The following is a 26,998-nucleotide window of genomic DNA, read 5'->3' as shown; positions in this document are numbered from 1 at the left end:
TTGATTTATACTTATAAATGACCCTACAGCCACATGTGCCTTATAAAGCAAAGTACACATATGTCACAGGGCTCAACTAAATGTTGGGTGTAATAATCAGTGTCAGACCCAGTAGAGTGTTCAGTTTTACTGAGGGGAGGGGTCTCTGCTCTGCAGTAGTTGCTGACATCTCAGCTGTAATCATGCCTCCTTTTCATTTCTCTTCCTAGTTTGTAGAGTGCCTTAAGCTGAAAAAAAGCCCTTTCACCTTATAGCACCTCCATGGGTGGCCACGTGACTGGAGTATACGCTGCTTACTACCCATCTGATGTCTGCAGCCTGTGTCTTGTGTGACCTGCTGGTGAGTTACATTACCAGAACAACCTTCCAAGTAACTTGAATTTAAAGAAGCATCCACACAGCTTCTGCTATGACTCCTTTAAAAAGTTACCCTTCTGATATAGACCTCAGAGATAGACAATGCTTTGTGATAACTCTGACCAGATAACAGTTGTGTGATGAGAACCATAGCCAGACTGACTTAATTGGAGCCAGACCTGGTTCACAGAGAAGGAGGGAGGCAGTGGCCATGTGCATGGTGCTGTGTGGCTCCTGTACTTAACTGTGGAACCTGTCCTTCTCCACAGAGAAGGAGGGAGACAGTGGAAATTTAAGATTGATTGTTTGCATGTGAGAAGGTGGAAACAAGTTAGGATCACATCCTACCTACATTTTTCCATATAAGTTTTGTCTTAACTTTGAAATAATTTTAAATTTATAGGAACATTGCCAAGGTAGTGCAGATTCCCATATTCCCTTTACCCAGTTTTGTCTATGTGAACAGCTCACATCCCCACAGTGACCCTGTCACAACTAAGGAGTTGAGCTTGGTGCCTTACTATCAACTGAATCCCAAGCTTCATTTGAATTTGACTTCATTTTTCCACCCGTGTTGCTTTTGAGTATCAGAATCCAGTGTAGGATACCACAAGATATTAAACCTAAGATTAATTTTTTTCTTAAAAATATATATGGCCAGGCGGTGGTGGCGCATGCCTTTAATCCCAGCACTCGGGAGGCAGAGCCAGGCGGATCTCTGTGAGTTCGAGGCCAGCCTGGACTACCAAGTGAGTTCCAGGAAAGGCGCAAAGCTACTCAGAGAAACCCTGTCTCGAAAAACCAAAAATATATATATATATATATATATATATATATATATATATATATATATATATATATATATGACTTTGGGGGGCCAGTGACAATATAAATTAAAAGAGAAGAGATGTAAAGGCTAACAGATAAAAAATGAGTTTTATTATTTGATCATCTGTCAGGGTGTGACTTTTTATCAAAACTTTCATTTGAATGCAAAAACAATGACTTTTTTTTCCTTTCTATGGTGCTGAATTTCAAACCAGGGCCTCATACAGGCTAAGCAAGGGCTCTGCTACTGAGCTGCACGCCCACATCTTAAGTTAGTTTGTTTATAACATAGATGTTATCTTAACACAACTTCTAAAGGCTATTACAGAAAGTTATGAGGCCATTTTTGAAAGCTTTTAGGACTACCTCATGAAATTGCCTGTGCTCTAAAAGGACATATTCTGTGATTAAAATTAAAGAGAAGTCACTGTGAAACAGTATTGGATATGGACAATTCTGGACAGGTTCTATGTATCCCCCCATCCCACAGGTTAGGTTCTTGCTATGGCTGGCTTTAATTCCCTGTGTATGTAGCCTAGGCTGGCTTTGAACTTGCAATCCTCTTGCTTCAGATTCCTGTGTGGCTAGGATTATAGGAGCATACTATCTCAGCAGGCTTTTCAGGACATAGATACATAATGTGTGGTTTTCTTTATGGGTAAGAGACAAAGTTGAAGCTGAGTATCTTCTTGGTCACTGTCCACTTTATTTGTTGATGTGGGGTTTCTAGCTGAACCCGGAACTTGCCAGTTATGGCTGGTCTAGCTAGCAAGCTGGCCACAGAGTCTCCTGTTTATCTCCAAGAGTTGAGATTACAGGTGACTGTTACAGCTTCTGCATGGGTTCTGGGGTTCTGAACTTCCATCCTCATACTTATGCAGCAAGAGCTTTACCAGTGAGCCATTTCCCTGGTCCTAACATGTTGTTTTCTATAGGATGGCCAGTATTAAAGATGCAACTGCCTGTTTGTTTTTAAGACAAGGTCTCATGTAGTCAAGACTGGCCTTAAATTCATAATCTTTCCACATCTACCTCCCAAATTCTGGGATCACAGGCCATACCTAGCATAGTGTTAGCTATCAGAGCCTCTTGTGTCATGAGACAGTGGGCAGTCTCAAAAGGAGTCACCCCTCACCTAATTTTCTTCTGAAGGAAGAGAGCCTTTGTGCTGCACTTACACTCTCTTGTGTCTTATGCATTGGCCACAGAGAGGAGGGCATCCAGATCAAGGGAGGGAGCTGCAGTCATGGCAGCTCCATGCTTTCTTTCCATCTCTCACTTCCTTCAATCTCCTCGAAATAACACAGGCATGAAAACAGCTCAAGTGAGGCACCATCTGGTACTCCCCATACTCTGCCATTCTCACCCCCTTGCAGCTTGTGGAAATGCAGGTTCTGGTTCAAGAGGCTTGGGGACAGCCTCCGTTTCTGCGTATCTTGCTAGTCTGTGGCCATGGTATGTGCAATCAGCCCTAAAACATAATGCTGTTGTTTTAATCTGGACTAGCTTAGAATTTATTATGTAAGCCCATGATGGTCTTGAACTTGTGATTCTCTTGTCTCCACCTCTTGAGGCATGTATGTACCACCATGCTTAACTCCAACCCTAAAATATCTTAGATGATATATTTTTTTCTATAATTCTCAGAATATGATGTTTACTTTGAGCAAGGGTGCCAGTACCAATTAAAAAGTGATCTCTTAGACAGGTGGTGGTGGTGCACAACTTTAATCCCAGCACTCAGGAGGCAGAGGCAGGCAGATCTTTGAGTTTGAGGCCAGCCTGGTCTACAGAGTGAGTTCCAAAGATGGCTAGATCTACACAGAGAAACCCTGTCTCAAAGAGAAAAAAAAAGAGGATTGTCTCCTGGTGAAAGAAACCTGACATGTTAACCTGAGTCCCTGGGTTTTCATTGAACATTTCCTGCACACAGGGGCACAATACACCTGATAGGTGTATCATTGGGCTCTTTTGTTTTGCATCCCAGGCCTGCAGTATTCAACTGACAATCAGTTTGTACAACTCAGCTGCCATTCAGAAAATTCCCTTGATCCCATCCACCCCGGAAGAGATGAGTGAGATGCTCCAGCTCTGCTCCTATGTCCGATTCAAAGTGCCCCAGCAGGTACAGTGTATCAGTGCCACACCCTTGCCCTCCATGCAGCCTCCCCCAGCATGGCCTCTTGCATCTACTCTCTGACTCCATTCTGTCTGCTCCATTATTCAACATGTAGCTTACCTGTGATTATGTTAGACACTGTGCTGAACACTATGGTAAATATAAACACAGGGAGTTTCAACTGAGCAGATGCAATCCAATGCAGGAAACAGACAACTAATAGACAAAAATTTACAAGTTGAGACAAATTTTAGAGGTAAAATGAAGATGGTATAAATATTTAAAATGGGGAGGGAGGGATAGCTCTGATAAGGTAATTTGAAGGGTCATGTGTAGAGTGGAAAAAACACACACAGATTGATGGCAATGGAAAAAAGCAAGTGGCTGGAGCCTAGAGAGTAAAAGAGAAAGGAGTTGGAAATGGAGTCAGGGGCTAAATCACATTCTCAATTTAAAAAATTAAGACTCTTAGACTTGTACATTTAAAAAAATTATTTTGGATGAACCCGGAGGGCTTTTTATCTATGAGGGTTATATTTATTGATATTGAAACTCAAAAAAATTAAAAAAACAAAGATAAACATTTGCCATAAGAGATGATATTATCTTATCATATATAGTATGCTTTTAAGAGAATGTAGGTGAAAGGCAATGATGTTGAGTGTCATTGAGTATGATCACAGTGTGACCTCATGGTTTCCTAAGAGCTGCTCTGGAGAAGATCTTGTATGTCCTTGTAGTTTATGGGAGTGAGTCTGTTTTTTCTAAGCATAATGGGAGAGCCACTGAAAGACTGTAGAGGACACAAATAGAAACAGAGGCTACTTGGGATATACTGTGGCTTAGAGGTGATGCTGGTACCAACTGGGGTAGTAGCACTAGCTAAGATGTGTTGTGAGGAAGAATGGACAGGACTTAGGGCAGGTTGGAAGTAGAGGTGAGGAAAAGTGAGTGGTCATAGATGACTTCCAGTTCTTGAGACTGAATGGGTAAAGGTAGCATTTTCTGCACAGGGAAAGGAGAGGAGGAATTTCAGGTTTGGGACATATGCTGAGAGTTCCATTTTTGGATATATTAAGTTCAGATTGCTTTTGAGGCTTCCAAGGGATGGGCAGTTGGACATTTAAGTGGTGCAAAGGGATTTCTGGCCTAAACATAAAGCAGGAGCCATAGACAGAGGAAGATATTGAGGGTCATGTCTGAATGAGGTCGTTTGAGGAAAAGGTGTAGAGAAAAAAGTCCACAGCTGCGGCCTTATGAACCCAGATTATCTTCCTATGTTGTAAGCAATGAACCCTGCCTCAGAGTGAGGTGAGGTCCTCCTAAGCTGTGAGAATGGATGCTACACAGACTTTGTGACCATGACTTAGTTAATAAGTGCAGTACGTTTCTGGAGAAGAATCCAAAATCTGTGTCTGTGGTGTAATCTGTCCTTGATATCTTTTTAGTCATAAAGTGGCACTGTCCTCTTCCAGCTATAATACCTTTAGAATATTGTGACCAAAGAAGACTCCTTGCTTTTAGTTGTCAGGGATAAGAAAACACTGGGAGAAAATATATGTTGATTTCAGAAGCCTTTCTTTCCTAGTAGGGTAGGGCCACCTACCATTGAGTCCATTAGGCCATCTTGTGGTTTCGTTTGTTCATGTGTGTCTTCTGCTCTGTTCTCTGTCAGGGCCTGCCTATCTCCAAACTTTAGCAGTGCACTTTCATGAAGAAGGTCCTACTTATATAGATTGCATGGATGGTGGATATTATAGGATGTCTTAGTGTCAGAGATAGAGAATGGATAGTTATATAGGTACATGATAGATAGATAAATGAGTTAATGCATGTTATGCTTATATGGTTTAAGGCTGCAGGATGGAACCATGGGTGGATGGTTGGTTGGTTGGAGGGATGGGATGATGACTGGATAGTATAGGGGTGGAGAAAGGATAGATTAGCAAATACAGACATAAATAAATGATTCAGGGAAATAAGATAAATGGATGAACTGATCCATCAATTAAGCCAGTGGTTCTCAACCTGTGGGTCGCAACCCTTTTGGGGGTTGAACAACCCTTTCACAGGGGTCACCTCAAACCATAGGAAATAATCAGATATTTACATTACAATTCATAACAGTAGCAAAATTATAGTTATGAAGTAGCAATGAAAATAATTTTATGGTTGGGGGTCACTACAATATGAGGAACTGTACTCAAGGGTTACAGCATTAGGAAGGTTGAGAACCACTGAATTAAGCAGAGTTGGAAAAGGATAGATGGATGCATGGATACTGGATGGATAGTAGAAAGAAGAAAATATCTGTCATGGAGCACAGTGTTTATTAAGTAAACAGTCATTTCCCTCACCTCTGTGCTGCTAATTTCAGAACCTCTGGGATTCTAAAGAGCTGGTTTCGCCGGGTGGTGGTGGTGCATGCCTTTAAATCCAACACTCGGGAGGCAGAGGCAGGCGGATCTCTGTGAGTTCGAGGCCAGCCTGGGCTACCAAGCGAGTTCCAGGAAAGGCACAAAGCTACACAGAGAAACCCTGTCTCGAAAAACAAAAAACAAAAAACAAAAAACAAACAAACAAAAAAAAAGAGCTGGTTTAGTCAAAAGCAGTCATGGTTCAATATATTAGTGAGCTTTCTATCACTGTGGGAGAATACCTGACAGTGCCATGGGTTCAGAGGTTTCAGGCCATGGTTACTTGGCCCCTTCATTTTGAGCGTATAGTGAGGCAGAACATCATGGCAGGAAGCATGCAGTAGAGCAGAACTGCTCATCTCATGGTGGACAGGAACCAGACAAGGCTGGAGCCAGGGTCCCAATATATCATTCAATGACCTCTCCAAGTGGGTCCCACCTCCTAAAGCCCACCCCACAGGCTGAAGACCAAGCATTCAGTACATGACCTTTTGAGGAACATAACACTAGTCTTCCCAACTTTGGTCTGCATAAGACTCCTGAGAAGGTATGTTGAAGGCGTCTAGACCTGTTCTCTGGTGAATGAGAGGAGTGACAGCTATCTTTGTGAACCCTCTGCTTTGACTTAGAGTCCTGAGGCAAGGAACTGCTTTACAATTGCCATAGCCACCTATCTGGGTTAGTAGCCCAGGGCCTACCTATATTTGCTGCAGCCCTCAGCAAAGAAAACAAAGGCAATGTCAGACAATAATCTGGGCTCTCTGAAACTATGGGGTTCTCACCAGAGTTTTCTTAATAGTTTATTTCTTCTCCTCTTCCTCCTCTTTTTCCTCTTCCTCTTTCAAGAGGGTCTTTTTATGTATTACAGACTATCCTGAAACTCACCAAATAACTGAAGATGAATTTAAACCCTCAATTCTTCTGCCTCTATCTCTAGAGTATTAGGATTATAGGCATGCTGTACCACACCAGGTTTATGTGGTGCTGGAGATGGTCGAGGCTTGGTGCATGATGCTAGGCCAGTGTTTATAGGATCATCAATCCTGATGGTTCAATCTTGTTCTGCATTTAGATATCATTGAATAATGGCCTGATATTTTGTTTATCCAAATTTTTGTCTTGAATTAAACCAAGAGTTTCTCAAGATGCCATGCTAATGTCTTTATAATGTCTTTAACATAATATGCAGACCTCTGGCTTCACAGCATTTCCCAAGTTCCCCCCTAATTTTTTATTATTTTTTAATGTGAAAAGTGTTTTGCCTGTATTTTGTGCACCACATGCATGAAGTGCCTACAGAGGTTAGAGGAGAGCATCAGAGCCCTTGGAACTAGAGTTACAGATGGTTGTGAGCTTCCTTGTATATGCTGAGAATCAAACCAGGTCTTATGTAAGAGCACTGAGCTCTCTCTCCAGCTCAGTTTGTTTTTTAAAGCCTCCCAATTATATTCTACATTCTGGGGATTCACAAGCCCAACCCTAGGCAGTGCTGCCCCCGAGCTATAAGACGCTGGAGGATGTGGGACTTCTCTTGTTTTCTAACCTTGGATTATTCATCCTCAGATCCTTCAAGGCCTTGTTGATGTTCGCATCCCTCATAACAGTTTCTACCAGAAACGTAAGTAGCCCTGCTCTAGCTTGCAGCTTTGCGGCCAGCTGCCTTGTAGTTTGTAAACCTCTGTACATGTCCTGTTTTCTGGTCCCCTGAAGAGAAGTAATGGCCTGGACTTGAAGCTCTGACTTTTGTGGTACCTATGTGCAGACTCTGCATATACTCACTGTGTTTTTCTTTTCTGACAAGTGTTTTTGGAAATTGTCAGTGAGAAATCCAGATACTCTCTGCATCAGAACATGGACAAGATCAAGGTCCCAACACAGATCATTTGGGGAAAACAGGACCAGGTATGTCATAGGGCCCTGTGGAAAAAAAGCAAGTGGTGATCTTTAAAGTGGGCCTCCATGGTGGGTTTATTGTGTCAGGTGCCAATGTCTGCTGCCACAATTCTTTAAGCTGGGAACAATGACATTTGACTTTTAACATGAAAGGAAATTTATTTGTTTGTTTATTGAGATAGGTAGCCCAAGCTGACCTTGTACATAGGATCTTCCTGGCTTCAAATCTGGGATCAACAGGGCTGATTCCTCTAGGAACTCTGAAGGAGACTCTCCCCATTTTCCTCCAGCTTCTGTTGCTTGCAACCATCTTTGGTATCCCCTGTCTTATAGATGTATTCCCTGGGTTCTACTTTCATCTTCACATGACATTCTGTGGTGTGTGTGTGTGTGTGTGTGTGTGTGTGTGTGTGTGTGTGTGTATCTGTATTCACAATCCACTTTTTAAAGGACACCAGTCATATGGCTTAGGGCTTCCCTGCTCTCTTATGACATCATCTTAACCAGTTACACCTGCAATGCACTATTCCAAAACAGGCCAATGCTGAGTACTGGAATTAGGACTTCAGCATAAGAATATGGGGACTCCATTCAGCTCATAACCAGCTCTCCAAAGACACACCAAGTTTATTCCCAGAAGTACCTTTGTAACTGCCTCTGAGAAATCATGCCTACCAAAGATTTTTCATAATGTTTAAAGCAAGAGGAGGCAGTGAGAAATGTATAATGCAAACGAATGACAGTGTATTATAAAGGGTACACAAGAATCTTTCATTAAGGAATATTGTAAGAAAAAGATATTAAAAACAGGCTTTTTTCTGATTGTTTTCTGGTGCCATAACAAAATGTCTGAGACTGAGTAATTTAAAAGGACTAGACGTGTAAAGGTTAATGTTTGGTTGACTGGGAAGTCCATGTGTAGAGTGCCAGCATCTGCCAGCATGTAGTGAGGGGCTTTCTGTTCCATATTTGGTCGAGGACAGCATGATAGTGACATTAATCCATTCCTGAGGGCAGAGATCTCAATGATCTATTAGTCCACTTAGGAGGGCAGAAGGATAAAGTTTCCAATGCATGAACTTATAAGGGACACCTTCAAGCTCGGCAGACCTGAGTTCTGATGCAGCTGAGGAAGTAGAGGAATCTTTACAGAAAGGGAAAGAGAACTCAGGAATAGTGTCTTCCCTTTCTTTGTCTTATTTGCCCTCTCAGCCCCTATCTATGGAGCCCCTGTTCACATAATGATACAGTCATCTCTTGATAGTTCTGGCTCCCCCTCCGGCTTAACCTCCTTGCAGACAGGAACTCTGTCTTTTCTACCTGGTTATCATTGGCAGTGTTGTACTTCTATTACCACATTTCAGAGTCAAACAGGAGACATGCCAACGGCTTCCATTTACCCCATCTTCCTGACCCCTGCCAGGCCTCAGTGGTAGAAATTGTGCACCGTGCTCCCAGACCCTTCTGGCAGCACAACCTATACCTCTTCTCTCTGGATTGACAAGGGTTACTACCCTCACTGCACAGCCTTGTGAGGCCACTTTGAAGAGAATATTAGGAGAGAGAGTTGCACAAGGCAGCCTGCCTTCCTCTGTACCATCACATGAAAGATTTTCTCCATCCACCAAATCTATGTTTTAGACTGAAAACTCCTCTGCACCTGAAAATTTTCCCAAACAACTACACCAAGTCTTCATGTTTTCAATTGTAATTCAGCAGAAACTGTTGTCAATAATTTCCCATCAAAACATTATTCTAGAAATTAAAATGAAAATTTTATTTAAAACAAGAATGAATTACAACATTTTTAAAATTAGGCTGATTTTGAATAGGAAACATTAGGGGAATCTACTATTGGTATTTTCCTAAACCACCATAATCTAGCTGTGTTCAAAACGCTCATCCTTCTACTCACGAGTAAGTGCAGCCCTCCCCCCTTTCCAAAGAAGCTTCTTTTTACAACAGTAGAGACTATCACTGCACTACAGTGGTAAACATAAAGGGATGCTCAAACCCAGCTGCTACACCTACAATGCAACCCTTGTACTTAAGGCTCAGGAAAAACCATGAAGAGGAGATGGAAGTGTAAGCCAGAGAGCCAGTGTTGCTAGACAGTGTCTTCTAGACACGACAGGCTGTTCCCAGGGAATTTCAATGCTATGGTTGCTTAAATAAGACCTGCATAATGACAACATTAATGAATATGTCAACGCAAGAGGGGAAATTTCATAAGGCCTTATTCCTAGATGAAGAGCTATAGGCAATCTAAGGTTGCTGAGAGAAGGAGAATCAATTTTCTCTGGAGAGGAGCTGCTGCCTGATAGCTATCAAATTCCAAGTCATCAGCCCTAAATGCATTGTATATACAAGCAACGCTAAATGGATTCAGTAAATTTTGTGTGTGAGTCTGAGTGTCTATGCATACACATATAGGTAACTAATAATTAAAGAAGAGGTCTTGAATTTGAGAAGGAATAGAAGGGACATGGGAAGAGTTGCACCATGGACAGGGAGGGAAATGTTGTAAATATAGTACTCAAGTATGCAATTCTCAAACTAATAAATTTAAATTAAAAAAGGATTTCTAAAGTTCATCTTCAAGTTAAGCTTACATTATGTACTATGACTGTAATTACTGCTTCTCTGTATCATCCTCCCTGAGTGATAACAGACTAGGTTAAAAATTTATTCTAGGAATGTAAGCGAAAGTTGGTTTGGGATAGGCAGACTAAGTAGAACAGATCACCTACAGAATGTAGGAGGCCTCAGCTCGTCCTAGGGAAGTGGAGTAGGGGAGAATTTGCTCTTTGCCTGTTTTTGGATGGGGCATCATTCTTCTTCCTTGGGACTTGGAGTCAAGATTTGAACTAAAGCTTCAAATGACAGCTTTCCTAGTTCCTAGGTCTTTCAGTCATAGTATATCACCAGCCCTCCAGATTCTCCAGCTTGTTTTGTATGACTTATAGGACTTCTCTGTGTCCATCACTATATTCTGTAAGTTTATAAGCCAAAGTCAGAAGCCATATAATAAATATAAAACGTACACACACACAGTTCTGTTTCTCTGGACAACCTAGAGTCATATAATTATTATTTTTATGGTAATTTGTTGGCTATAAATGAATCAAAACTATATTTACTTATACTAGTTCTTTCCTCAGTAACACCAAATTTTGTTTTATTTGCTAAGCAATAAGGATCATTTTCAAACTTATTTATGCAAATAAATTTTACTTACTAAAAACTGTTTTGTTGTTTATACCCAAACCAACAACCAAACAACAACAAAAACAGCAACAAAGCTGTTGTTTTAACAGATGTGGCTTATTCCAATTGTAACAAATGAGAAAAAAGCTGTTACGAAGAAAAATTTGAATAAGTTTCTCAGGCCAGGCTATATAAATATATTTACTCACTGCCTACTGTATCCTAGGCCAAAGAAACAAATGACAGCAAAAGTTGGTCTGAAACTGTCAACTACTGATCTATAAAGACGACAAGGAGCTAGTCCCAGAGTGGTGGCGTACTCCTTTAAGGACCTGGAGGGCAGTACATACAGGCAGAGACGAGGCAGTCACATGATTGGGTTTACAACCAATGAGAAGCCAGAACAAGGAGACTATAGAGACAGACACACAGGAAGTAGGGCTCTCTTTTCGGAGAGCTCTCTGGGCTGAGGAGGATCCCTGAATCAGGAAGGGTGAGGCTCTTGGCTCTGACTTTTTGGCTTTCTTCTCTGAATCGGCTCTGTGTTTCTTGTTTGATAAAACCGTTGGCTACATCTACACTGAATTACATCTACATTACACTGTTGAGAGGTATATGCTGGGCTGTTATAAGTTTTTATGCTCCAAGTCATTCCCATGACCATCATAGTGTTTTTTAATGCCTTGATTGCCTAGGAGGCTTTTTCCCCAGTCTGTGATAGGGAAAAGGTAAATGAGGAGTATGTATCTACTATTACGTGTTGTATTTTAAGTTACCAAAGGGTGGGTTGTGAGTAATATCCATTTGCCACAGTGCATTGGGCATTAGGCCTCTGGGGTTGACTGTTGCTCCATTTAGTGGTCCAAAGGGTGCTAGGGAGCACAGGTGGTACAGATTTGTGCTAGGTGCTTACAACTGGACAGGGGCAAGACAGGCAGAAGTTTATGGAGGTTATGAGGTGACAGGTGGAACTGTTGGTGTAAGAGCCTGGACTGCTCTAGCACTGGTAGTCACACTGTCATGATCATTTTATGTTCATGGTGGTTGCCAGCAGCCAGCATTTCTGGCAATCCCAAGTGTGATTGAATATGAGATATATACCATGGATGCCTTCTGTTCTCTAGCATGTCTTGTATTGTTTTCATGGTTATGGAGATGGGATCTCTAAGGCTCCTTAGCAAAGGATAACAGCTTACATGCCTGGATCGTGTATTGGCTGTCTGAAAAAATGTTGATGGGCATTGAGTGGCTCAACTCTAATACTTTAAGGATGGCCAAAAATTCTCCCAACTGAACGGAGTCTGGGTTGAGGTGGGCGTGAGTACATTTTTTTTTTTATCATCAGGCATGGTTATTATTAAACCAAAATTGATCTTATTGGCATCTGTAAAAGCTATAGCCACTTGAGGGAGAGGGACATTTGAAGGATTAGCACATGGGCTTACAGTTAACTCAAGAAGTGACAGTATTGACACATGTTCATCTTGGGGGAAGTGGTTATCCAAGATCCCTGGAAAACCTGTCATCATTTTCTGGAAGGGAAGGGAGTCTGCCCATAAGGGCTGGGTATTTTGGAGGGAGAAGGGGAGGACAATCTTGTCTGGTTTGCAGCCCATGATTCTCCTGGCAGTTGCTCCTGCTTTATTGCCTATCTCAAAGGCAATATCAAATTTCGAGTTGATATGGAATTACTCAGAATGTGATAGATGTATCCAGACTAGTAGGCCTGATCGCCACAGTGCTCCCAATACTCCACCCTTAGTCCAAAGGACTAGGGCTATCAGGGGAATATTTGGATTATATCCCCTTAGGGAAGCGTTATAGGCAAGATCACTAGCCCTCTCTAACAGATCCTTGGTCCCCTCTGTCAACTGTATCTTTGCAGAGGGGGAGGATGCCCCTCAAGAAGGGAAAACAGTTGTCTCATGTCCTCATTGGGAATTGGGAGAAATTGCTTGAGCCAATCAATGGTACCACAGAGTTCCTGGAGGTCTGTAAGAGAGTAAGACTTTCATATTATAATAGAGTCATTGAGTGGTTGGTTAACTTGGCTGATTTGGTGGCCCAAAAAAGCAAATGGAGGTAGCCATTGTATCTTTTCTGGGGCAACCTTGAGGTGAAGTGCTCCTTGGTCTTCAAGGAGTGGGGGCAATAACTCCTGAGGTCTCTGTCTGCTTAAGTGGGCCAAAAGAATACCATCCATATAGCAAATCATTAATATCTCATCAGGGACTCAAGCCAAGGCCTGTTGAACATACAACTGACAGATTATTGGACTGTTTTTCATACCCTGGGGTAACACTTTCCTGTGATAACAGGAAAAAGGTTTTTGAAAATTGGGCTCCCAGACAATGAACACAAAGCCCTCTCTGCCCTCTGGAGCCAGTAGCATTAAGGAAAAGCAATTTTTAATATCTATTATAAGAATATGCCACCCTGGTGGAATAACACCTGGGTATGGTCACTCAGCTTGAGGGGAGCCCATTTTTTCCATCTGTGCATTGATTTGCCTTAAGTCTTGCAGAGACAATATTTTCCCAACTTTTGCTTAATTACAAAAATGAGGGTGTTAAATCTACTTGAGGAAGATTCAATATGGCCTAATAACAATTACTCTTCAACTAATTTTCTCAACTCTGATAGTTTGGGTTTCATAATAGGCCACTGGTCTACCCACACAAGCTTCTGCAATGTCCAATATAATGGCAGGGGCCTTGGAAGGTTTATATCTGTGGGAAGGGCAGTGGCCCTTAGAATTAGGGGTGAAGGCTAGAGTTTCTACCAGATTGACCTGTCATGTCAAGTGTTACTATATCTTCATAAAAGGTTTTATCATCTGTGGTAAGCATAGCCCCCATTTCTTCTAATAGGTCGCAACCCCGAAATGTACAGGTGTATCAGCTATAATAGGTCAAAATCACCCCTGATTGCCATCAAGATCCTTCCAGTGAACCAGGTGAAGGGTTGTTTTAGAAGGCTTATCTCCTCCTACCCCAGTAACAGTTGGGCCATCTTTAAGTTTCCAGTGTGGGAAGGCTTGAGCATCATTAAGAGTTATCACAGTGGCTTCTGCACCAGTGTCTACCAGACCCTTGGTGGGTCTGCCATCCAGTTAGATGGTCATCATGGAAGAATGGGGGAATATTGGAAGGGTCCAGAACAGTCTGAGTTTGGAGGGATCTCCTCTTTCTTTCTGGGTGAGGGATGCCCCTCCTTGACTTTAAAGGAACTTGTGAAGAGCTCCTGCAATCACATGCCCAGTGAAAGCATTTTTGGCATTTGGGGCATTTAGTTTTGGGCCTAGCTTTGGGACAGTCTCTACGAAGGTGTCCTGATTGACCACATCCCAAGCAAGAATGGTCAGGTGGTTGGAGGGGGAGGACTGTCCATGATCATTATCTTTGGAAGCTAATAGTGCATTGAGGGAAGCTGTAAGGGCAGCTATTGGTTCTACCTAGGGGTCGAGATCTCAAGTAGCAATGACCCATTTATGGATGTCCTCATTACAAACTGCTGCACTTGCATTGGAAGTAGGGGCATTAAGCCATTCCCATATTAATTACTTAATGATCATTTCCCTGGTTGGGCCAGAATCAACCTGTTTCTCCACTGCCTCATTTACTGGGCTAAGAAGTCAGTAAACATTTCCCCTGGCTGCTGTATCAGATTACAAAAGTACCCGATTGGCTCCTGAGGAGTATAGGACTTCAAGGGTTTAAATGCAAGGAGAGACTTGGTGAAAATAGGCATGCAGGGTAATCTGGGCATGGGTTGTGGGACTAACATATTGGTCCCTGCCAGTCAGCATGTATAGGGATATAACAATATTACATTGAATATTTAGGCTTACCTGTGTTTCAGCTTCTTCTTCATAAGCAGCACACCAATTAAGAAAAACTTTGGGATCCAATACAGCTTTCATTAAATGCAACCAGTCATAGTAGGTTTGTAAATGCATTGTCCATTGTCCTAGCACTTGTTCGAAATATGACCTGTCAGGACCTGATTCATTAGCAGCTTTGTGAATCAAAGACAGATCTGTAAGAGAGGTGGGTGCCCAGGTCTGGGTGGCAGCATTTAGTCCTACATTACCTGGAAGGGCAAAAGGATTGGTAGAGTGATAGTTCATTGTTGGAGCTTGCATAAGGTGCTCAGGTACCTGAGCAAGGCAGGCTTTAGTTACTGAGGTTGGTTTTGCCTTAAGGGAATCACAGTGATGCTCTTCAGGGCATGAGGATGAAGGCAGTTTTGCTCAAGGATAGAGACTTTCCTCTTTGGGAGGTGAGGCAGGAAGGGATTGTTTAGGAGGTTTCTTTGATGGGTCAGTCTCATCCTCTGAATCTGGCTCTACATATGGAGGTGGGAATTCAAGCAAGAGGGTATCCATCTTCTGTGTTTTACAGTGGTCATTGAAAGCTTTAAGAACATCATCTTGGTACCTTCTTTTATACAAGCTATAATACCTAATAAAACAGGAATAAATCATGTGTGTGAAGATTTACCTTTCCAAACCTCTTTTTTTTGGCTAAGAATAAGATCTGCATCCAAAGAGCTGGATCCCAGATTATCAGGAGATATCCAGGGTGCTATGGCAGAGGCTTCAACTCAAAAGCTAGCCACGTTTGCCCACTTAACATGAATATCCCTGGTCTATAGAGATCTTTAAGTTCTAATATCTGAGCTTCTTTTGCAGTAGCAGGAAAGTTACCCATTGTTAGTCCAAGGGAGGGTAAAATTACACTCTCCTGGGGTACTTGAGAAAGCTGTCAGCAGGAGTTAAAAGTTGCAGCCCTCTCCTGATCAGAGCTTCAGCCTCTGAATGGGGCTGGGTGCTTCTGAAGCATGGGCATGAAAGGCTGTAGAAACTTGGGGCCCAAAAGCCCCTTAGTGATTGTAGCTGCAGCCACAGCCTGATGCTTGGAGACCTGGTGGGAGGGGCCTGCCTTTTCTCCTGCCTGTGTACCAGGCAGGCATAAGAGAGTGCTCCGATTTTAAGAGGATATGCCATCTCTCTGCCTTTGCAACCAGCGAGGGGCGGGGGGCAGGGGGAAGTGCTCAGGGTTCAGTCAGACCCTCCTTCTCTCTGCCCTAGGACCAGCAGATGGGAGAAAGCCCTTGGGGTTCAGGCAGACATGCCCTCTCCTTAGCAGGGGGAAACAGCTCATGGGTTTATCTGAGGGTGGCTGGGGAAAAAGAGCAGGCTTATCTCAAAAATTGGTGGGGGTAGGACAGTGCTCCTGAACAGCTGCCTGATGAGTGGGGTGGGACAGGGTAAGTCTGCTGCCTTGTATGCCTGGCCCCTCTGCCCCCCTCAATTATGGCCCGAGTCTCCTTTCTCTGGGGCATGGGGATCATGTCTCTGGCACCCTGTTCAAGGTGGCTGCAGCTCCCCACAGCTTGAGTCTTGGTCGTGCCACCATTCAAATACTCAGACAGCTGCGGTGGCACTCAGTGGCTCTGAGGGGGTCATTGAGGTCCATAATAAGCACTGCCAGGAACAATGTAACACCAACTTATGTATCACCTTCATTCTGTCCATGACTGATATTCCTGTGCCTCTGCTGACAAGGAAATGGATGAGAATAGGTGTAAAGAAAAGGTAAAGAAAGAGAGAGGAAATGCTTGCAGCAGCACCTAAGCCTACACCAGAAACCCCTCTCTCTGTTCCTCCATGCCTGGAGTGGCTACCCCCCACTGCAGTATCCATGGAGTGATTTGCCTGGATGTCTGCCTGCCAAGCCAGCTGCTCCACATACCTCCCAGCCTATTTCACCTATGGTGCCCACATGCCCAACCATGGCATTTCCAGTTAATGTGGGCCCCAATGTGGCTAACCAGCCATGGTTACCTACTTTTCTTTCAGATTTGTCTTTGGTCTGTAAGGCTGCTAATGAATCACGTCCTGAATTGCCGTATTCTGAGCAAGTCCTATAGCAATGTACAATGCATTCAGAGACTTATTATGACTGATAATCATTTGATGAAGGATATGTTGGAGCCTGTGGTCTTTCTTAATTGGCAAACTGCCTATGATGATCATGTTGAGGCTCAGGCTCATTTTAATATACAGTATAACATCACTGTTTCTCTTGAGATGCTCATGGGCTGAGAACCATATGTTAACCCTGTCACATAAGCCCAAATTGATCAACACACCTATTTACTTGCCTCATGAGACACCATTGTGCTTGGTGGGTTGGAAAGATCCCATCACCCTTCAGTGGCAAACCCCTGCTCCCCTATCAACCTGAAGGCAAAGATATGCTTAGATTTTTTCCCCAGGATATCACCATGCAGATATGAATACCCTCCAGATATGTGTGTCCAGCAACAGACCAAGAGACTTTGGTCAAAGAAGAAGCTTCAGAGGGGTAATGTATGATTTGCCCCACTACTATGGCATTAGTAAAAGTTATGTCATTATTGGCATGTGAACCTAGATATAAAGCAATTGCCTCACCCCCTACATGGTTGCTAATGCATCACCAGAAAGACTTCAATTGGTACAATAAATATGACTAGGGTCCCATCCATGTCATTTAGACTGAATTTTTTTACTAATCCTTTTCTTGTTCAAATATCTTCTGCAACAGGTTCAAGAACAGAAGGTGGCCACAAAGGTGACACTACAGATTTTATTGGCTTTCAGACACCTAACACAAAGTCCTACTAGAGAGCTAATGCATGCATGGCTCACTGAGATACAGAAGGCTACTGCCTAAACCCCACCACCTGGACAGCTATCCAGGATTGATGCTCTTTGAGGGCTGGTAGTCAATGACAGGTATGAGCTTATTTGGCAAGCCAACCTAAGGTAGGCACAGTCCATTATGCTGAACTCTCCTAAAGTGGGATAAATAAGGTAAGGGCACTGCACCCTAGCTCCCACTGAGCATGTCCTATAAAATAATAAAAGGGGTGGATATGTGGGATCACTCATCCCTAACAGGCTTAAGGGCCATCCCAAAGTTACAGCACAAACCAGTAAAAAAGATACTTTCTGAGAGCCAAACCTGGGTCTACTGAAGGGCCTTAGCAACAGCAGCTGAGACATGATCTGGAGTTTACCTGGACCAATGAGAGGCAGCCAGGTCACTCCAGCAGATGTATATTCATCAGACCTTCCCCCAGGGTGGGGTGGAGGGTATATAAGTCTTGTCTCTCCCTAAATAAACTGAGTTTGTTGTTTTGACATTCTCCCAGAGTCTGTGTCATTGACTCTGTGCCTACTTGGCCCCCTCCCCCAAAGGGAACAACAGCACAGTACCCTGCTGCACAAGTGGGTCAAAGACCTCAACATAGAACCAGTTACATTGAACCTGGTAAAAGAGAGAGTGGAAAGCAGCCTTGAATGCATTGACACAGAGAACAATTTCCTGAACAGTACATCAATAACACCAGTACTAAGATCTACAATCAACAATTTGGACCTCATGAAACTGAAAAAATTCTTTAAGGCATGTTTTTCACCAGCACCTCTCCATATTCTTGGATGATGGGGAACATCTAAGCACAAAACACAACACAGTCTCATGGTAAATGGCAACATCTGAGTCCCCAAATAACAAGCAAGTCTTTGAAGTTATAAAAAGATCATCATATTTTCAAAAGTGCTATATAAGACAAAATAACAACAACAAAACAAAACAAAGAACCAACACAATAATGAAACAGAAAAACAAAGACCATTATTAGCAATGTAATGCTCAAAGGAACTTCTCTTTAAAGAGTATAATATTATCTCTACCAGTCCTCTGATAGAGTATATTACATTTATAATAAAAAGTCCTCCATTAACTTACATCCTTCAGTTTTCCACTACTAAAGGTTGGTGTCAGCAATGATTGGATTCTTTTCCATTCTTCATTCTCAGATCTTGTTATACCTTTTTTCATTATTCCAGGTGGACCAAAAGGCTACCATACAAAGAAAATAGATTATTCCCTCTATTAGATTGGTTATCTTAACAGTTATAAAATCTGTATAAATAGAAAACATTTGTTAATAGCTACTAACCCTCTTATAGGTGGCAGGTTTTATGCTAGCCTCTAACAGTTCCTCAAACTAGGGCTGGAGCAATGGCTCAGTGGTTAATACCACTTGCAAAGGACTCTGGTTCAATTCTCAGTATCTACATTAGGTGGTTCACAACTGCCAGTAACTCCAGTTCTGGGTGTCTGATGCCCTCTTCTGCTCTCTGTGAGTACCTTCACACATGCAGTACACATACATACATTCAGGCACACATTCATAAAAAATAAAATATGTAAAATACCCCCAAAATTAAATAAGGATACATATAGCCACCTGTGTGGGATAAAGCTGTTATATTACAATCTTCATTTCAATATGATTTCTTCTATAGAAAAAAAACTGTCTTTCTATGTGAAAACATAGGTGGGAGAACAAAAGTATTCTCCAAGTCAGTACAGAAAATGTTGGTTACTTAGATAGGTTTCTATTGATATGATGAGGACTATGAATAGAAGAAACTTGTGATGGAGAGGGTTTAATAATCTTACAACTCTCAGGCCACAGTCTGTCACTGAGAGCACTCAAGGCAGGAACTGAAGGCAGGAACCTGAAGGCAGGAACTGAAGCAGAAGCTTTGGAGGAATGCCACTTACTAGCTTTCTCACCATGGTTTGCTCCCCCTGTTTTCATATACAACCAGGACTAACTGCCCAGGGGTGGCACCAACTACAGTGAGTTGCGCACAGTCACTAATGAAGAAAATGCCCCACAGCCTTTCTACAAGTAAGCAGATGGAGGCATTTCTCTACTGAGGTTTCTCTTCCTAACTATGTCTAGGTTTGCTTCAAGTAGCCAAAATGCAATGAAAACGATAGGGTACATATAAGAGGGCTATATTAGCAAACTTTTCCTTAGACCAGTTTTGCACTTACAAGTATCTTCAGGTTGAGCTATTTTGAAAGGAAGTGACATGACATAGTAGCCATTAAATTATCACAAATATGAAGGACTAAGTATTATTAGCCTAAGCATTAATTGAATATAATGGCACTATTTCTCCTTGATTTTTTTTATACTGAAATATAAGCAAAAGAACACTATACTTCTCTTTTCCTGATAGAATGTTTCTTCTGCCATATGCCCCTGTATTTGATTCTGACTTGGAATATTTCAATAGTTCTTAATTATACATATACTTGTTAATAGTGAGAGGGAAACTTCATACATGTGATAAAAACTACATCACACAAAACCTTCATCTAGCACCTCACTTTGTTAAGAAACACTGATTTTCCTATTAAGCAACAATTTTAAAAGACCAGTTCTCACCTCTTACTACATCCTAACCTGGTGTCTAGCTATTGAAATTAGAGAAAAAAAGATACACTCAAAGGCACACAGACTTCACTGGAAGTGGAAATATTTCCATATTCAAGTTATGTTATTAACTATGTGGAACAAATAAGATTATACAAAAAGAATTAAGGAAATTGAAAGTGACAGAATACCTACAACCACTCACACTCAAGGCTCAGGGAACTTTCTGGGAGATGTGGTGAAAAGACAGCTAGAGCCAAAGGAGTGCCACAAAGGGCTTAATTCTGGGAGTGACATGGGTATGATTCACATGGACTCACAGTTGCTATGGTTATCCCCACTAGACATCTAGAAGAGCAATCCAATGTAAAAATCCAGCACAGACGGGAAAGACGCTTGTGATGTTATCATCCCCATCTGTAGAGTTATTTTTTCTTAATGTCTGAGCCATCTCTCCACATGCAGTATTTTAAAACATATAAAAGCATGTCATAGGCCCTAGTGCACAAACTACTGTTGTTGCTACTAAATGAAATGTGATGCTTATCTAATTGGCTTTTAGATTCTTATGTTTATACCCTCAGATTATTGCTGTCAATGTTTGTCTTAAAAGTTCATTTGCCAGGTTGGTGGTCCACGCCTTTAATCCCAGCACTAGATGGGTGGATCTCTGTGAGTTCGAGGCCAGCCTGGTCTACAAAGCAAGTTCCAGTAAAGACACAAAGCTACACAGAGAAAATGTTTCATTTTACCATGGGCAAAGATTTATACAGAAATTTTTAACTAAACAAAGTAAAAAAAAAAGACTACAGAATGCTCACTCCTAAATATGACATCTAAATCACTCTCTCAAAGGCTCAGGGAAGATTTACAAAAAAGGGAAAGGAGCAGAAGAAATATAAGGTCTGGACTGGAGAAGAAGCTCACTAGTTAAGAACATATACTGCTCTTGACAGGGATCTGGGTTCAGTTTCCAGAACCCCTATCACTTTGGGCAGTTGCCTGTGACTCCAGAACCAGGGGATCCAACACCCTCTTCTGGTCTTCATGGACACTTTACCCATATACACAAACACATACACATTTTAAATAAATAAAGTTTCTTAAACATTTTAGAATCTATAGGAAAGGTAGAGACATATATAAAGTTCACTTCTGGGCATGAAAAGCTCATTGCACTCTTGAAATCCCAGAAATTGTGGTTAATGACCCAGGACCATTCACAGGATAAGACCTATCAACATTCCGCTATGGAGAAGGGTAGGATTCATGAGGTTCTGTCTCTCCCTGAGGATCTATGTGAGTCACCAAATTTATTTAAAGACATTAGAGTAGAAAAAAATAATATAGAAGAGGGATAAGAACAGTAAGAGTGGGAGAGAGACAAGATGAGGCAATAGGATGTGATTATAAGCAAAATACATATATATATATATATATATACACATATATATGCATGTATTATATGTCCGTATGTTAGAATGCATTCTATATATTGCAATAATATCATAAGAAAATTTATAATACACACATATATGAAAAATAGAGACATTAAAAAATAAGAATTACTATCATTACTCATGTGTGCATACCCATATACTGATGCACAGGCACACACATAATTTTTACATTAAACATAAAAATTATGAAAATAAAAAATAAATGATTAAAAAATTCAACACACTGTTGCTGTATGCTTTAAGCTCAGCACACAGGATAGAGAGGCATTTAGATATCTGTGAGGTGAACATCAGCCTGGACTACGTATTGAGTTCTAGCACTGGCAGAGATAATTTTGAGACAGTGTTTGAAATAAAAAAACATGCCCTCATTATAAAAGTTCTAGAGAGACTAGGAATGACAGAAGCATACATCAAATAAAATACATAATTCACATCAAAATAACAAATGCTTTATATTACAAACTCACAGCCAACATTATCCTCAATGGAGAAAACTCAAGCAATAACATTGAAATAAATTAAAATCAAGAGTGAGACAGGGCTGTTCACTAACTCTCTTTCAATACAATCTTCAAATCACTAGCTACAATAAGCAACAGAAGAATGAAATTATAGAAAAAGAGAAAGTCATATTAACCTTATTTACAGAATACACACACACACACACACACACACACACACACACACACACACACACACACACATATATATATTCTACCAGAAAACTTGTTGAATGATGAACAATTTCAGTAGAGTCAGGATACAATTCAGCTTACAAAAATCAGTAGTTTTTATGTACACCAGCAGGCTAAGAAGGAGATTGTTTCCTTTTAAAATACCTTCAAAGTATATAATAAACCTTGCAATGATCCTAATCATGGAGGGGAAAGAATTCTACAGTGAAAGCTTTAAATCATAGAATAAAGAGACTGACATACTACAAGATGGAAAGACATCCTTTGATTCAGGAATGGTAGAACTGACATTGTGAAAACAATGATCCTACCAAAAGCAATTTATAGATTCAAGGCAACACCAAGAAAATCACCATGACATTCTTCAAAGAACTAGAAAAAATTCCTAAAATCTATATGGAATCACACAAGATTCTGGATAGCCACAGCAATCCTTAATAATAAGAACAATGCAGAAATACTTATTCCAGATTTCAAAATATGTTCTAAAGCAGTATTAATAAACATAGTGTCCTACAGTTGCAAAAACAGATATATAGATCAATGGAAGAAAAAATATGACACAAACATGAGTACACATGACTACAGTCACGTGATATTTGACAAAGATCCAAAAATACACACTGAAGAATAGACAGCATCTTCAACAAATGTGCTGTGAAAACAGGATGTCCACATGTAGAAGAATGAAATAGACCCATATTGATCATCTTGCAGAAAACTAACTGCAAATAGACCAAAACCGTCAGTGAAAAATCTGAAATTCTAGATCTTCCAGAAGAAAACTGAAGCAGGACCCAAAAGAATATGGGTGTAGGAAAGGATCTCATGAACAGGACTCCATTTGTCTGGAAATTAAGGTCAACAATTGACAAATATTGCCTCACAAAATTAAAAAGCTTTGTACAGCAGAGAAGGCAGTCCATTGAGTGAAGGCAAACTCTACAAAGTGAGAATCTTTGCCAGCTATATATCTGATAATAGTTTAATATCAGAATCTATAAGGTACCCCCAAAAAACAAAGACTTAAGAAAACAAATGACTCAATTTAAAAATGAGATATGAGAGACGGGCATAGTCTCACACCTTTAATACCAGTACTCCAGATGTAGAGGAAGTTGGATTCTAGCGATTAGAAGAACAGCCTGGTCGACATAATGAGTTCAAGGACAACCAGGGCTATGAAGAGACACTATATCTCAAGGAAGGTGGGTAATGAAGTTGAAAAAAATTCTCAAAAGAAGAAATAAAAAGTCTAAAAATATCTACCCAATATTCGTTACCTATAGAAATTAGGTAAATAAAACTTAGAACAACTTTGAGATTTCATATTACCAATCTCAGAATGGCTAAAATCAAGACAACCAATAGCAACAAATACTAGTGAGGATGTAGGAAAATAGAATCATAATCTACTGTGTGATTGCAAACTAGTGCAATCTGAGAATCATTGTGATTAGTTCTTCAATAAACCAAACATACATCTAATATATAACCCAGATTTACCACTTCTTGACAGTTCTTCAAAAAGACAACATCCTACTCCACAGATGCTTGCAGAGATATGTTCACTGATGCTCTGTTCACAATTACTAGGAATGAAAACAACTTATATATCCTTCAATTAATAGATAGTGAATAGATAATGAAAAATGTGGTATATGTATATAACAGAATACCATTTAGCTGTAAAGAAAATTGAAACCATGCAGTAGATTAGTGGAACTAGAAAATATTATATTGAGTGAGATAACCAAGACCCACAAAGACAAATACCCCGTTATTTCACACCTTTGGTTCCTAGCCCTCAATCTCCATATATGTGTATACAACAAAAACTGATTACAGAAAGGAGGTAACTAAAATGGGGCTATGACAAGGGGAACCCCTAAGAGGGAAATAGGAGGACACAGGTAATATGAAGGAGAAATGGGGAAAATGGGAGGGACTTTTAACTGGAGAAGAAAGAAGGAGGAAAATACAGAAGGAGAGGAAGAGGGAATGATGAATCATGGATGGTTGAATGACACAGGGATTCAATATTTTATATTATTTAAAGGGAGTTGGGGAGTTTTATATTATCTAAAGGGATGACCAAGAGAAAAAATAATATATTTGTATTTTAACTAAAAAGTTTTAAAAGTACCATTCAAAGCTGTTTATACAAGGAGATATGTAAATGTGGGTAAATTATGTTAGCTCTATCATCAGATCAAACTGAGTTTGAATGCAAGCACTGACACTTACTAATAAAGCTTAAACACACTGCCATGTAAAATAAATAAACTGCCTAGGAAAAACTGAAGGAGAAAGGAAAACACCAACTTGAACCTTATAAATAAGATTACCAAGCTTCCTTAGGGACTATGGGTTGACACAAGTATAAGGAGACAGTAACAACCAGGAAGATTTGGGGCCCCACAACAACAACAATTCCACGTGGACAGTAATAACATCACTAAGCTGACAAACATCATCTACAGATCAGCTTTGAACTACAAAGTGCTCAGAGCAATTTTGAGAGAGCTAGCTGAGATGCTCCAGTCTCAAAGACTACCTGAATAAGGATTTGAGATAGACCCTGAACTTTGGCATTATACACAGACTGGATAACGAAGGATATAGTTACGTTTCCTAGAATTTGACAATTAACCTAAAATTTTCCTTTTCAGGATAAAGATACCTTCGCCCATACCCAGCAGGAAGCGATTTCAAGAATGTGACGCCCACATACCCAAAGAGGTGGTGTGTGTGTGGGGGGTGGTTTTTTTTTGTCTTTTAATGGGTCTTGGGTCTGGGATAATTTTCATTGATTGGGGGGGTTGGTTACAAGTTGTCAAGGGTTAGGAAAAGGGCTAAGCAAAGGAGATTAGATTTAAGGTTCTTATTTTAAAAAAAAAGAAAGAAAGAAGGAAAGAAAAGAAAAATGTAAATACTTTACATTGGATTGGATCGTTTTATATTGTATACAAGTTATATACATTGAAATTGATATTGTTAGAAAATGCTATATGTATATTTCTAATTGTACCGTTCATTTAACAATGTAATGCAATTTTCTGATCCTTGAATGTTGTTATTACCAACTATTAGGATATAAAAAAATGAAAGTTAGTAGTTAGACATTATAATAGAACTTGTAGTTATATTAGGTGTGTTTTAAAGATTGAGTACATATATTTTAGATAGACAGGTTATCTTCAGACCCTTCAGAGATCTACAGAATATGACATTTAAAATGTTTTAGTAACTTAGAAAACTTTTCTTTTTTGTTATGACTATGAGACATGCCGGCTCCTGGCAGTACCAATCTACTTCAGAGAAAATATGGGCATTGAAAAAACTGCAATTGGAGTTAACTTCCATTGTGGCAAAAGTTAGCCACTGGACAACAAAGTATCCTCAAATCAACTGCTGACAAACAGGACAGACAGGACACGAAACAAAGAACTACTGATTCTTGTCAAAACAAGTGTGGTTATGGACAATATGGCACCATCCCTGAAGTGGCCTTCCCAATCTGGGAAAAGTACAGTGCCCTTTTCTTCGAAGGCAGCTGAACAGGCAGTGGGCCGATGGCTTCTGATGTGCAATGGGACAGTGGCTGAAACAGTTATTCTTCAAGAGTAATTAAGCGCACGTCTCTCAACAGTAGAATGGCATTTAATAGAGGGATGTGGAGAAGAACGGGATGCTGAGATGAAGCCACATACACACATAGCCAAGAAGAATGGACAGCTGAATTCAAAAAAACATCAACAATTTCCAGAATTTAAAATCCTGAATCATGACATGACACTAGTGGAATTCAGGTGTTTCTGGTATATAGACTGCTCTCACACCAATGTGAGATTGAACTGTTGACCTTGTGTACATCCTACTTCCCAAATACGCTAAGATACGCTAAGCCTATAGGCTGAAGATGATGCCCCGACACTGCGGAGAAACCTCAGATGATTGTCCAGGCAGCTGGCTGTTTCTGTCAACTCACAATTTTTTGGAAGTTGCTTGCATATGCTTCCTGTTTTTATTTTTTTGTTAGCTAATATTATTTCCTTCTTGGGTCTCTGAGAGAGTTGAAGATTAGTTAGTTATAGTTGAAGATTAATTAGGATAGAAAGTGAATTAGATACAATAGGGTAGATAATGGATTTATTTTCTCTGAATTTGTCAAATACAAATGAACTAGACATTGTTTAGGTATTTATTACTTGTATATATTGTATATAGTTATTGTACTTTTGTATATAGGTTTTCTTATGTTAATTATAAGCTTTTTCTTTTTTTCTTTTTATTAAAATAGAAAAAGGGAACTATGGTGATATTTTATTTGTATTAAAATGTTATTTGTATGTTAATAAATAAAGTTGCCCGGGGGTCAGAGCTATTAGCAAGCCATAGGAAAGCAGGGCAGTGATGGCATACGCTGGTAATCCCAGTACTTGGTAGGCAGAGCTGGGTAAGTCTCTGTGTGTTCTGGGATACAGCCAGTATTGGATACACATGCCTTTAATCTCAATACCGATCATGGAAAACCTGGAGGTCTATACAGACAGGCTGTGATGAGGCGGTCATGTGGTTGGGTTTACAATCAATGAGAAGGCAGAACAGGAACTCTATATAAAGACTTTAACACACGGGAAGCTCTGGTTCGGAGAGGTAGGACCACCGCAGGAGGAAGGGTAAGGTTTTAGCTCTTAGCTCTGACCTCTTGGCTTTCTTCTTTGC

General features: G+C 40.6%; 1 protein-coding gene across 2 annotated transcripts; it reads left to right on the top strand.

Annotated features, from left to right (window-relative positions):
- Positions 1-253: 253 nt before the first annotated feature.
- On the top strand, positions 254-26,998 carry LOC128112513 (monoacylglycerol lipase ABHD6-like). 2 transcript variants are annotated; one of them, XM_052741501.1, is made up of 4 exons: positions 254-340; positions 7,285-7,339; positions 7,523-7,623; positions 24,943-26,998. In XM_052741501.1, the coding sequence occupies exons 1-4, from the start codon at positions 308-310 to the stop codon at positions 24,991-24,993; spliced, it is 240 nt and encodes a 79-aa protein (XP_052597461.1). In that variant the 5' UTR covers positions 254-307; the 3' UTR covers positions 24,994-26,998. The 2 variants fall into 2 exon arrangements, with proteins under 2 accessions (XP_052597461.1, XP_052597459.1); XM_052741499.1 differs by lacking the exon at positions 254-340 and adding an exon at positions 3,053-3,310.

This window comes from Peromyscus californicus, unplaced genomic scaffold (genome assembly GCF_007827085.1).
Source record: "Peromyscus californicus insignis strain IS unplaced genomic scaffold, ASM782708v3 Scaffold_17__1_contigs__length_78620276, whole genome shotgun sequence".
Classification (NCBI taxonomy): Eukaryota; Metazoa; Chordata; class Mammalia; order Rodentia; family Cricetidae; genus Peromyscus; species Peromyscus californicus.
Note: the sequence above shows the minus strand (reverse complement) of the source record. Positions and strands in the feature narration are given on the sequence as shown.

Excerpts from the sequence above, each read along its gene's own strand:
- LOC128112513 (XM_052741499.1), top strand. The coding sequence starts at position 3,257 with ATGAGTGAGATGCTCCAGCTCTGCTCCTATGTCCGATTCAAAGTGCCC. Across the intron at positions 3,311-7,284 it reads GATTCAAAGTGCCCCAGCAG|ATCCTTCAAGGCCTTGTTGA; the intron begins GTACAGTGTATC and ends ATTCATCCTCAG. Across the intron at positions 7,624-24,942 it reads TTTGGGGAAAACAGGACCAG|GATAAAGATACCTTCGCCCA; the intron begins GTATGTCATAGG and ends TTTCCTTTTCAG.